General features: G+C 26.9%; 3 protein-coding genes across 4 annotated transcripts; 2 read left to right on the forward strand and 1 right to left on the reverse strand.

The window, feature by feature from the left end:
* Window positions 1-2,443: 2,443 nt before the first annotated feature.
* LOC106784019 (probable RNA helicase armi) lies at window positions 2,444-8,148 on the forward strand. Its single transcript, XM_014743097.1, has 9 exons — window positions 2,444-2,511; window positions 2,637-2,748; window positions 2,943-3,212; window positions 3,306-4,172; window positions 4,248-5,121; window positions 5,240-6,132; window positions 6,190-6,753; window positions 6,819-7,064; window positions 7,203-8,148. The coding sequence occupies exons 4-9, from the start codon at window positions 3,336-3,338 to the stop codon at window positions 7,575-7,577; spliced, it is 3,789 nt and encodes a 1,262-aa protein (XP_014598583.1). The 5' UTR covers window positions 2,444-2,511; window positions 2,637-2,748; window positions 2,943-3,212; window positions 3,306-3,335; the 3' UTR covers window positions 7,578-8,148.
* Window positions 7,782-10,665, reverse strand: LOC106784020 (eukaryotic translation initiation factor 3 subunit E). 2 transcript variants are annotated; one of them, XM_014743099.1, is made up of 9 exons: window positions 10,474-10,665; window positions 10,277-10,393; window positions 10,011-10,172; window positions 9,820-9,942; window positions 9,505-9,737; window positions 9,317-9,434; window positions 9,034-9,245; window positions 8,689-8,952; window positions 7,782-8,054 (listed from the first exon to the last, which is right to left on the reverse strand). In XM_014743099.1, exons 1-8 carry the CDS (start codon window positions 10,561-10,563, stop codon window positions 8,694-8,696), a joined length of 1,314 nt encoding a protein of 437 aa, XP_014598585.1. In that variant the 5' UTR covers window positions 10,564-10,665; the 3' UTR covers window positions 7,782-8,054; window positions 8,689-8,693. The 2 variants fall into 2 exon arrangements, with proteins under 2 accessions (XP_014598585.1, XP_014598584.1); XM_014743098.1 differs by having other exon boundaries at window positions 8,715-8,952; window positions 10,474-10,664.
* Window positions 10,666-10,991: 326 nt separating this feature from the next.
* LOC106784016 (zinc finger CCCH domain-containing protein 15 homolog) lies at window positions 10,992-13,069 on the forward strand. Its single transcript, XM_014743092.1, has 7 exons — window positions 10,992-11,215; window positions 11,358-11,565; window positions 11,656-11,900; window positions 11,995-12,198; window positions 12,327-12,501; window positions 12,585-12,782; window positions 12,860-13,069. The coding sequence occupies exons 1-7, from the start codon at window positions 11,147-11,149 to the stop codon at window positions 12,967-12,969; spliced, it is 1,209 nt and encodes a 402-aa protein (XP_014598578.1). The 5' UTR covers window positions 10,992-11,146; the 3' UTR covers window positions 12,970-13,069.
* Window positions 13,070-13,199: the final 130 nt, after the last annotated feature.

Raw genomic sequence — 13,199 nt, forward strand, 5'->3', positions numbered from 1 at the left:
TGTTTGAGGATCTTCAAAGCATATATAATGCTTTATTACATTTCTCTAGATAATAATATTGTTATGTCTCACATATTACATATAATTTATGATGTTTTATTAGATTTTTAACATAATTTCCTAATACTTACATAACGTAAATTTATGTAATGTATATATGTGCAAGGTTTCTAGCTTTAAAAGCAAATATTTGTTTCGAATCATTCCAGTATAATTTAAAAAAAATGAAAAAATATCAAATATTCATATAATGTCGTGATTTTCGATTTACGGTTAACTTATAGTAAAAAATATTATATTTATTTAACAACACTAAAATTATTATGCATAACTGCATAAACTGAATGACTGATTTCAATTTAACTTTCTACAGAACTATTCACTATTTATTCAAAATTAAACCAAAGTTTACCAAAAATTACATTTCTTGCATGTTATATATAATTGATTGTTGCAGGAAATGTACATTTTAGTTCATGATTTTAATTATAATACCACGAAAACAGTCAACTATTACTTCTTATAACAACTTCATTTATTTGCAATCCAAAGACACTATTTTTCAATTTAAATTTTTATATAAAACTTTGTATATATATTGAAATATGGGTAAATTAGATACAATTTTAATCTTTTCTAAACCACCAATTTCATAATCATTTTAATCTAGTAAAAAAAAGTAAATTTCAAATATACCTATACATTCCACCCTATTTTAATGTTACGTATATTAGATTTTCCTATAATCATTAATTTGTTTTATGTTGACAGTTGAATATATATAAAACTTTTTTTTTAAATATTACAAATTAAATTGTAAATCGTAAATGTGTATTTTACTTTAAATGTTCTTTATAATTTATGAATATAATGTTATCATTTATAATTAAATTCATAATCACTTTTACTTAAAGATTTTAGAATTTTAATTTGAATTCGGATCAACAGGGATAAGATGTATTTTAATATAAAGAAAAATTAATATATATATATATGCTCATTTTAATTCATCACTGTAAATAATGAAAGAAAAATAATATAATCCGATCAGCACATATCGATACATAGATCAAATAGAAGAGTTTTATTTTTTATTTATTATTTACAAGGAATTTTATTGACTTACATGTGTAGCATCGTTGCTAAATTTTATGTTAGGTTTTGAGGATGAATCTATTAGATCATATTTTCATTTAACTTTGTGCTTTACTGGCACGAGTGGCGTTTAAGATCCTATGTATGTGACTGTGTTGTAACATATACTTATATATTGTGTAAAAAAATACATAATTATATCTATATATATATATATCTATATATATATATATATATATATATAGATGTATTCTATGTACTTGCAACAGTTCCATAAATATTTACATAGTATATACGTAAGTTATAAGAGGCTACAAATTGTTATAATTATTTTTATGTAATTAAGTCAATTTATTTATTTATTCATTTAAAAAAATTAGTAAAATAAATAGTAATAAGCTAAAAAAATATATTATTGCTTTATTACAAATAATAACAATTTATAATTATGCTTGGTGTGAGGGTAATATAAATTTGTTGGTTTTATTATATAATTGCGTGTTATATACAAACGTTTAAAATTAAATGTTGTTTCATACATATGTGCACATTGTTATATTAGCATATTTCTGTATCTATAATAAAGAAATATTATAGATATTAATAAATATTTACGTGAATTTCTTTGCGCATAAATAAGTATAATGTAATATTTTAGCAGATAAATATGTTAATTACCATTAAATCAATAGAACCCAATATATATGCCGTGTAGTATAGATCAGATTTCTTGTCAGATCTAATAAATTAAATTATTTCACAATAAAATTATCTGCATTTTAAATTTGAATTACGAAATGTAGGACATATTAAATGATTTGCCTTTTTTTTTTTTTAAATAAACCTATAGAAACTTGTAATATATAAAAAATACAGTAAGTATTAATATTAAAAACTATTTCATTATTTACATATATGTTTGTATATATAATTTGATTTTTACAAAGATATATTTTTTTGAATTATTAAATAATATATTTTACTTGAATCGTAGTAAATTTAAAAATAAATTGTATTAAATAATTTTTTATAAAAATAGGAATTTTTAATATTTTTTTTTTTTATTTACAATAGAGGGAGGATTATATATTAAATAAAATGTTAAATAATTATATTAGATAAAATTTTCAAATATTGAAATAAACAGATACTTTTATAGTCAAGGCAATATGATGTATTGTATTGTATATTTTTATCGTGTCCTAAAAGTTATAAGACTTCCATTTTCATTCCGTTTTACATAGATTCTTGTCCTATTTTTATATTTTCCTTATTACCTTTTCCCCTTTATTCCTTTTCTCTCCCTCTGCTTCCCTACCTTACCCTTTACTTCCGTTCCTCAGGCTATTACGCCATCTTTCTTTTGTGTTTTTCCATCTCCTTCATCCACTGCTTTTCTCTTCCTCCTTCATTTAGGTAACGTGACTTTTTTAACATATTTTTAATTGGTTTAAACTTCGTATTTATAATTTGAAAATACTTCATCTCCCAATAAGAATGTTGGTTCATATAAGGAAAATTTAAATTTTATCTGATAAAAGGTATGGGATTACTATCATACGTGAATGTATCTATGTTTATTGATACAAAGTTCTGATGTTAAATTATTCTCATGCGCGTGTAATTATTATCATTTGAAAACGTACACGTGAGGTAAGCAATAAAATTATAATCAAAATTGTTATCATTTTTTTATTTCTTTTACTAATATTTAGTAAAAAATATATAGAAAAACAAACAACGAATTTTGTTTATGGCCATTTTACGAGTTCATAATGATAGTATATTAGAGTATTTAAAGATCAAAATTGAATGGACTAAATATTAAAGGTTAAACGATTGTTTAGGAATGCGTCGCTAATTATGAACACATCTACGTTATCATCAAATACTTTAGGACATTCAACTGGTCAAAGAACATCAGAATCTCAAGATTCTGAATTAACATCTAGTGGTTCTCATACATGCAAAATCTTGAATCAAATTAAATCTGAATTGCAAGAACAAAAACAACAAAAACGACTTTTGAAAGAATTGCATCTTAAAAGAGTACAATCCCTGCGTAAAGAATTAGAATACCTTAAGGCAACTGAGTGGAAGTATCAACCTATAGATCGGTATGTATTTTGTTTATTTTGATCAGGTAATTATTTCTTACTGTTAGAAAAGATGAAGGTAACGTTACATTAGAAAATATATAATATTCACAGATACTTGGATCAAAGTTACAGAAACTAAAAATGTTATCTTTATTATATACTCTTATTAATAATGTTTGGGGGAATAAAAATTCTTCACAACCAGAAGATGATATAAATACCATTATAGCCCAGATTGAAAATATTACAAGTACAAACACATTGTTATCAGAGAATAAAGAAAATTATGATGAAAAAACCTATGACGAAAAAGGATGTTATTATAAAACAGGAACTGTTACTTTTGTCAACGATGATTATATTCTTATAGATAACCATTCTATGTGTGATATAATTAATATAATGACTCGTAAACCTAAAGTTGGAGATGTAGTTTATTACTTAGCATACAAAAAGAATGAAGATAATGAAGAAAAGATATGTAAGATTATATCAGTAATGGAAGAATCTTGGGATGATAGTGTTATTATGCCACAAGAAAGTATTGTGAAAACAGATATATTTACAAGAAATATTATTGGGAAAGTTAGTAAACGAGAGGGAAGGATTGTATTTATTAATCCTGGTAACATCTATTTCGATCTAAACAAGATAAATTCTGAATTTGTACCTATAGTTGGCGACTGGCTTAAGTTGGAAGCTTTGGTAGAAGTAAATGATAGTAATATTGATTTGACTGGAGAAATTTTAGAAGTTAATAAAATACAACCTTTAAGATTTAAATTGGATATTGATAATATAACTGATTATGACCCTAACAAACAATGCGGTACAATTGGAAAGAATATTTTTTTTTATAAAACTGCTTGTGAATCTGGTTACATACCTTATGTAGGTGATAAAGTAGTAAGTGATTCTATAGAAAGCGATCAAAGGATATATTCATGGAGATCTTTGAGTGTTGTTCCATTAATGCAGGCAAGCAAATATTCACACATTGTATAACAATTCCTAATTTATTTAAATATACAATTCATAATAATTTATTTTTAGGTTCCAGATAAACCTACGGAATTACCAACATTAGAATCTTTCAAGTCTTGGTTACCACAACATACCAATCTGGATCCATTGATTAAAGATAAATGTGGCATAATTATTACCAATGACTTAAAAATCAATGTAAATTTAGAAGAAGAGAAAGATATATTTGTTGAAATACATAACACAAGCCCTGATAATCAAACCTTGTGTAAAGGAGTCTTTATGTCAAAGAAAGCACAATCGCAATTGTCTTTAATATGGCCTCTAAAAAGACAAATTATCGATTTGAAACCTTTTGAAATTATTTCTTACCAATTTAAGTGCAATCCAAAATTTGTAGGAACTTCTGAAGAATTATTTATTTTCTATTTTAAAGGATTCCAAATCGGAAGAGTTTTTACAATAATAGTTAACCCAAAAAATATAAATGCTCATAAACGGTCGATTTATAAAAAAGATAACTATGTTCCACGTAGGGATCGAGATGAACAAGCAAAGTACGTTCCGGGGATTCGGCCCTATAATCCACCAGTTCCTTTTAAAATCCGTACTCTTTCATTTAAAATACCACAACGCTTTTGGGAAGTCATATTAAATAATTATAATAAACCACCAATTGAATATGAATTAGCAGTTGGAAATGAAATACCTTGTCTTGTACAAAGACTATCTTTCGAAATATATAAAGATCGTTTTCATGCTTTATTATATCTGGAAGAAATTGAACAAAATTTTAATCTAAATCAATATGACATGGAATATGCTATAATGAGACGTTACAAAGATTATCTTTGTTTAGAAGTACTTGGTTTAGCAGAAAAACGGCCTTCTCTCCTTATTGGTGATAAAGCTATAGTATCCTTTAAATGGGATAAAAATCAAGGTGTGTACAAATATTTGCTTTTATTAAGAGACTAAAATCTTTACAATGCTGTTTTGTTTGCTACTATTTCAATTAAATTGAAATGAAAAATTATATTTCTTTCTGGTATCATTATTAGGTAAAATAAAATATGAAGGATACATTCATAAAGTGACAAATACAGAAATTTTTCTAAAATTTAATAAACGATTTCACGAAAAATATAACAACGAAATTTGCCATGTAACATTTAAAACTTCTACTACTGTTATGCAACGTTGTCACAATGCTGTTAATTTAGCAGTATTACATTTAGGACCTGATTTTCTTTTTCCTACTCGTATTATTGAAAAATATCCACAAATAACTTTAGATGTAATTGATAGCGAAGAGAAAGCACTTCATGTTAAAAGAAAACTCAAACGATACGAATCAATTTCATCTATATCTTCAAGTACAACTAGTGATAGTTCTGATACAATAAAATCATTGCCAAGAGTATCAGTTGCAGAAAGACTTTTTAAAGTCAAACCAGTGGAACAATCTAAGAATATAACAGAACATCCTAATTTGGAAACAGTTGATAGTGCTACTGATTATCACACTAAAAGTATTAGTAATTTTGAAAATAATAAAGATAATGATATAGATATAAATAAGGATAAAGATAACAATAAAGATACTCTTGACTTGTTTGTAACTCCAAATTCTCCTATTACCAGTAATGATTTGACATTAGATGAATGCATTTCACAAATAAAAAAACGAAAGTTAAATTGGTTTAATAAAAATCTAAATTATTATCAAAAAGAGGCTATAAAAAATATCTTAAAGGGATTAGCTCGTCCATTGCCATATGTGATATTTGGTCCACCTGGTACAGGAAAGTCTGTTACTTTATGTGAAACAATTCTACAATTATTAACAATTCTACCTGACAGTAGACTTTTAGTTGCTACACCATCAAACAGTTCAGCAAATTTAATGTTGGAGAGACTATTGGATAGTAATGTTTTGAAACCTGGTGACGTGGTAAGTATTTTTTATATTTTATTTGTTTCTAACTATATCATCAAAGGTCTTTTTTAGGTACGACTTATAGCGCATCATTGTTTAGATGATGGTACCATCCCATCAAAACTACTGCCTTATTGTGCAACTGTAAATATAGGTCTAGAAGGACCACATGATCAATCAGAATCATTTCATCGAAAAGTTAATTTTACTGACACTATAATTGGACGTCATAGAATTACAATTGCCACTTGTTCAGCATTAGGAGCGTTATTCAATGTGAAATTTCCTCGCAATCATTTCTCTCATGTACTAATAGATGAAGCAGGCCAAGCAACAGAGCCAGAAATTATGATACCGTTAAGTTTTATTCATGCCGATTATGGACAAGCAATTCTAGCAGGTGATCCATTACAACTTGGTCCAGTTGTTCAGAGTAGATTGGCAAAACATTTTGGTTTTGAGGAATCATTTCTTTCAAGAATACTTCATCAATTTCCTTATCAAAGAGATCCTGAAGGATTTGAAACTGGTTACGATCCTAGACTCGTAACAAAACTTGTTATGAATTATCGAAGTTTGCCAGAAATACTAGAACTGCCAAATTCATTATTTTACAACTCCGAATTGCAACCAAAGGTATATATTTACATTATTCTTAAAAATAAAAAATACTGACTACGTTTTAAACAATCACTTTCTAGATTTCATGTAACAATAGCGATGAAGCGAATCTTTTACAATTACTAGCTGAGGAATTGCCTGAAAGGGCAGGATTACCACCAGCTGTACTTTTTCATGGAGTAAAAGGAGAGAATTTAAGAGACAACGATAGTCCAAGTTGGTATAATCTTGAGGAAGCAACACAAGTATATCTTTATCTTTTAAGATTCTACAAATATGGAATTTCTGCAGATGATATTGGTATCATAACCCCTTATCAAAAACAGGTGAACATTATAAATATATATATAATTAATTGGTAGTTATAGATATAATTTATGGCATACCTTATATATGCATATACATATACATATGCATATATATATAAATATATATATAAATATATATATATACCTGTTATAAAGGTTATGCAAATTCGACAATTACTTTTGGAATCAAATATTACATGCCCAAAAGTCAGTAGCGTTGAAGGATTTCAAGGGCAAGAACGAAAAATAATAATTCTCTCAACAGTACGATCCTCTACAAGTTTTATCAAAGAAGATATCAAACATGCTTTGGGGTTTGTTGCTTCACCAAAAAGGTTAAATGTTGCAATTACTCGTGCGCGTGCTTTATTAATTATTCTTGGAAATCCTGAATTATTAGTTGAAGATCCATACTGGAGAAGTATTCTCCTTTATTGTCTTGACCGAAATGGTTATACCGGATGTAATTTTTTTCCTTTTCATCTTGATAATTCACTTGCAAATATAGATAATATTTTCAGTGAAACTTAATATATGTGCACATATATGTATTACTGATATTGTGAAATATGTAAAAAAATTTTAAGTATTTTATTTTTGTATCATTTCTGTGTTTATTGATTTAATGTTTCAACGCACACATGAAAAAACAGTCACTATAATGAATAACATATGGTAATAATAGTAAATATCAAGGTTTTCTATCTACATGTAATTAACAATAAGTAAATGTGATTTTTAAGTTGTTTTAAAAAAGATTTATTATTTTCAAAGGTCTATATAGACCTTTTTCAAAATGAATAAAATATTTGTTTATGTACTTAATGTGATAGAATTTTATACAGCGAGATGTATGAAGCTATGGATCAAGCAGTAATACAGCGTATTTTATTATAAGTTTAAATGTTCCAGATAAATTATTGTAATCCTTTATGTCATCTTTTATATTCATACAACTTTGTATAAGATGTTTTGACGTCACACATCCATATTCCAAGAACGATGGTACTGTAAAAAAAAATATGCTTATTATGCATGATCTTTAACAACACAAAAGAACGTTATTATGAATTCTAAATTCTTAAAATAAAGCACAAATAAAGCAATATTTTATTTATAAATAATATACTAATATATTATGAAGTTTATAAGAACTTGTAATTGTGTCACACACTTTTGGAAGTTAAGAAAAATTATTTTATGATAAATTATATATATATAAAATATATATAAAATATATATATATATATTGCTATGACGAAAATAAATAAATCATACTGAAAACATATCAACTCTTATTAAAAATGTTAATATTAAAAATATTTGGAAACTCAAATAATCTCTTTAGAAATAAACAGTAATGCATCTTAATCAAGACTGACAATAAAAACGCAACAAAAAAGAAACCGATTGTTTCTTTACATTATATATATAAAATGTAAAACTTTCACCATTTGTAGTGTAATTATCCTGTCATGCTTTGATGTAAAGACCTCTTGCTTGTTGATATTAATTGCATCAAACTTTTTATAATAAAATTATTGACTTTAAACTACCTTTAATTCCACTATTATTGCAATTTGACAGATTCAAAATAAAGAACAAGACACTCTAAGTGGATTTTGTTACAAGCGATACTGACCTCTATTAGTTCCACATTATACTTACTGGATCCTGATTCTTCGCTTTTACTTTCCGTTCAATTAAATTTTCTAAAGCTTCACTTCGTACACTTAAAGTTTCAATTTTCTCCACCAGTTGTTGGTATGGAGATGCTGGTTGTCCACCCATTACAACATGTCCTAATTTACTGTCAATTTTTGCATCTAATCGGGCATTACGAATTAAGTTAACTATCCAACATTCTGCAACATCTGCCTTCATATTCAATTTTTCCGCAAGCATTCTGTTAAACATATAAATTATATCAAGTATAAAATATCTTTTTCGAAATATATGATTGTAATAATAAGTTTTAAAAATATACCCAATACTAATGCATTGATGAATTCTGCAGAAAGTTTCAAAGATCATTAATCTCGCATTTTCTACAAATTCATTTAATAATGCAATAAGGAAAAAATCATTGAATACAACGGTTTGACATTGTCGTAATTTCTGTCTTGCTCCATCAAAATCAAAATTAACATACAAGTGTTCCAAGAATTCAGTAATAGGATCCCGATATGTGTAAGATTCCTAAATTGTTAAAAATATAATATGAACATTTTATAATAAAAACAAAATTTTTGTAGGAATTTATAACTGACCTGTTGTATCACTTTCACGAGATCTTTTAATATAGATCGTCGAGAACGATTAACAATCACTGCTGCGGCTAAATAACGTAATATATGTGGGCACATTGTTTGAATTGCATTTAAATAACTGTAAAAAAGTAATATATAATAGAGTAATATTAAATAGAAAAAAGGAAAATAGCTTATGCGATACATACTGAGGTCGATAAAGAAACATTTCAATAATCAAATCTCTTCCCTTAACATGATTAAAAAAGACAAATAAACTCCAATGAATAAGCCATGTACGTAACTGTAACACTTGTACAGAATTCCCAATGATATTGCTATCAATATATTCTCTTAATTTATTTACATCTTCAAGTGCAGTTTCCCAGTTCTGTACAAGAATCTCAGAAGCTAACTTGCCCCATAATACATTCAAATAATTCTATGGAAAAATAACATCAAATTAGATCTCTTTGTAGGGTATATTAAAGTTTGTATTACTTAAAGTAATAATGTATAAATACCTTGTCAGTTGGTGGCATTATTAGCATGTAAAAATAAAGATATGAAGTGGAAACAGAATAATTACCACATTCATAACGATAATGTGCAAGTTTGACGAAGTTGTCCATCATTTCTACCCTAAACTACAAAACACAATTTAGGTTAATTATATTACAAAATTAATTATATTGTGTAAATTAAAGATAATTACATCAGATTCTTGAGTAAGGTAATTACTCAAAGCCTTCGAATCTCTCATGTTTTCCATTTTCTTCATAACTTCTTCATTATTCATTAGCGCTACAACAACAGAAACATTGTTTTGCAAAACGCTAAGTTCTTGTAGAACACCTGCACGTCTAGCTTTTAATTCCTACAGTAATAAATGTTTCAAATATTTATTATAGTATTATATTATGATCAGAAATACATTAGAAATCTTTCATAAAACCACATTTAAATCTAACAGTTACATACCTCTGGAACATCCAAATTAGGATACAATTGTTTACGAATATCAATTGTATAATCTATCATATTGGTTTTACTAAGAATATCCAACTTTGCTTGAAGTAATTCATCTTCGTCATAAATCTATATATATTAATAATAAGAACACATACAATTAATTACAAAAAGAGTTGCGAATTTAGAAGAAAAAATTGATTACTTACTTGTTTGGCAGATAAAAACTCAAGAAGTGGAAAAACCAAATGACGATCTAAATATTGTCCTATGCGAGATGTTAAATCGTATTTTGCCATCGTAATTTCGGATAAATATTATAAACTTTGATTTTAACCACGCTACAAATCAGAAGCAATGTGTCTACATAAGTTACTTAGGTTAACAATCGATAATAGTTCTCTTTCGATAATATCGGCGATTTCGATTATTGGTCAACTTCGATTCTGCAATAATTAATTCGAATTCTGATATTACAAACTATAATAATTTATTTTCATAACGTTTATAATAAAATTATATAAATACATTTTTTGTATATAATAGATTTTCATTGATTATAGACAAATGTGTGTAAATATGCATCTAATAACTTAAAATGTATAAATGTATATAAATTGGAAACTTACCCAAACCTTGAAAATGGTAGAGTTATCAAAAGTTCCTAAATGTTAGACAATAAAATAGGGTATTCTGACTTTATAATATTTATAAACTTGATCGAACTACATACATGCATTGTATTAAATACTCACATCAGTAATTTAGTCGTTCCGGTGGTCTAGAGAATGTATTAAAGGTTAGAGAAGTTAACAGTCTATGAACAATATTTGATACATTTTTAAATCTCAAGTGGTTTTGTAAATAAACAAATTTGACACAATGCCACCTAAAAAAGCACCTGCTCCGAGTAAAAAAGCAGAGCAAAAGAAGAAGGAAAAAGTAATCGAAGTATGTAAATGTCTTATATTTCTGTTTAAAATCTTTTATGCACACGTGTAAGACAGACTAGTAATAATTTGTTATAATAATGTTTTTTCTGCATATTTTTATCATTTACTGACATATATATTTTCTCATATTTTATTCATAGGATAAAACCTTTGGTATAAAAAATAAAAAAGGTGCAAAGCAACAAAAATTTATACAACAAGTAGAAAAACAAGTTAAATCTGGTGGTGTTAATCCACGAAAGATAGAAGATCCTAATGCTAAAAAATTAGAAAAAGAAAAAAAATTGAAAGAACAGAAGGAATTAGCATTAATTTTCAAACCAGTACAAGCACAGAAAATAGAAAAAGGTAATTTCTAATAAGATTTATTAATTTATATTTAACAAGAATTTTTTTGAAACATTTGTTAATATTAACATTTATTGTTGGAATGTGTAGGTACAGATCCAAAGTCTGTAGTATGTGCGTTTTTTAAGCAAGGACAATGCACAAAAGGAGATAAGTGTAAATTTTCTCATGATTTAAGCGTGGAACGCAAAGCTGAAAAAAGATCTCTATATTGTGATATGAGAGATGACGATGATAAAGAAACAGATACCATGGATAAATGGGATGAAGACAAATTAAAAGAAGTTGTAGAAAAAAAACATGGAGGAGGTGGTCACCGACCCACTACAGATATTGTATGCATGTTAACAGACTTTATTATTATTTCTTTTTAATATTAATATAATGTAAAATGAAAAATATATTATTGGTAAGTAATTTCAATTGTAGATATGCAAACATTTCTTAGAAGCAGTAGAGAAATCGAAGTATGGATGGTTTTGGGAATGTCCAACTGGTCAAAAATGTATATATAGGCATGCCTTACCACCTGGCTTTGTTCTTAAAAAAGATAAAAAGAAGGAAGACAAAAAGGATGAAATTTCATTAGAAGATCTAATTGAAAGAGAGAGAGCTAATTTAGGACCTAATCAAGTATGCATTTATTCTTATTCAAATTTTGTTCAATTTACTAAACTATTATAAATATGAATACTTAATTAAAATTCGGACAAATAATATTTCTTAGAATGGAAAATTTTAAACTTTGTGTAATGTTACAGACAAAAATAACTTTAGAAACCTTTTTGGCTTGGAAAAAGAGAAAGTTACAAGAAAAGAAAGAACAAGCCATCAAGGACGAAGAAAAGAGAAGAAATGATTATAAAGCAGGTCGTCAAGTGGGTATTTCTGGTCGTGAAATGTTCTACTTCAATCCAGAACTTGCTGCTGGGGACGGTACTAATATTAGCTTTATATTATATCTTTTCAACTTTAAATTGATTGGAATTATTATATATTTATATATTTGTTTCCATCAGGTATCGATGATGGTGATGAAGCAATATCCAGTTATGTACGAGAAGAAGATGAAGAAGAAGAAAGAATTGAATATAGAGAACTTGATATGGAACGACTTGCCTTTGAAGCTAGTGAGACTGATACTACGGGTATAACAGTTGCATCTACAGATCGCCTGAAAGCTAATGGCACTGATGAAATCAATCAGGATAGTACTGGTAATGTACTTTTTAAATGAACAATTTATAAAAATGATAATGCTGCTTTAATAATCTGTCATTTTTGTTTCAAATAGTGACTGTTGGAGAAGGTGCAACTGCCTTAGCAATAAACGAAAATCTATTTATGGAAGAAGACTTAGAAGATTTAGAAGAAGAATTAGGGGACCTGGACTTAGAGGAGTGATCCAGATGTCCCATTCTTACTTCTCCTCTCAAAATATTAATAATATTTGCCTATGATCATATATCTGTATTGTCCAGAGATTCATTAGTCATAAGTATGATACAGTGAGTCATTATTTACTTTTACCTATAAACAGCAAACCTATTCAAATAGATATTGAGAGCTGGTCTCGCACAGATAGCTAAAAAAAAAAAACACTTAAACATTATCTTGTTACAACAATAGTTTTA

This window comes from Polistes canadensis, unplaced genomic scaffold (assembly GCF_001313835.1).
Source record: "Polistes canadensis isolate GaletaPanama2010 unplaced genomic scaffold, ASM131383v1 scaffold_28, whole genome shotgun sequence".
Classification (NCBI taxonomy): domain Eukaryota; kingdom Metazoa; phylum Arthropoda; class Insecta; order Hymenoptera; family Vespidae; genus Polistes; species Polistes canadensis.

Coding starts and splice junctions, on each gene's coding strand:
- LOC106784019 (XM_014743097.1), top strand. CDS start 3,336: ATGTTATCTTTATTATATACTCTTATTAATAATGTTTGGGGGAATAAA. Junction 4,173..4,247: donor GTGTTGTTCCATTAATGCAG/GCAAGCAAATAT, acceptor ATTTATTTTTAG/GTTCCAGATAAACCTACGGA. Junction 6,754..6,818: donor ACTCCGAATTGCAACCAAAG/GTATATATTTAC, acceptor ATCACTTTCTAG/ATTTCATGTAACAATAGCGA.
- LOC106784020 (XM_014743098.1), bottom strand. CDS start 10,563: ATGGCAAAATACGATTTAACATCTCGCATAGGACAATATTTAGATCGT. Junction 10,173..10,276: donor CTAATTTGGATGTTCCAGAG/GTATGTAACTGT, acceptor TTATTACTGTAG/GAATTAAAAGCTAGACGTGC. Junction 8,055..8,714: donor AAGCGAAGAATCAGGATCCA/GTAAGTATAATG, acceptor TTTTTTTTACAG/TACCATCGTTCTTGGAATAT.
- LOC106784016 (XM_014743092.1), top strand. CDS start 11,147: ATGCCACCTAAAAAAGCACCTGCTCCGAGTAAAAAAGCAGAGCAAAAG. Junction 11,216..11,357: donor AGAAGGAAAAAGTAATCGAA/GTATGTAAATGT, acceptor TTTTATTCATAG/GATAAAACCTTTGGTATAAA. Junction 11,901..11,994: donor ACCGACCCACTACAGATATT/GTATGCATGTTA, acceptor TTTCAATTGTAG/ATATGCAAACATTTCTTAGA.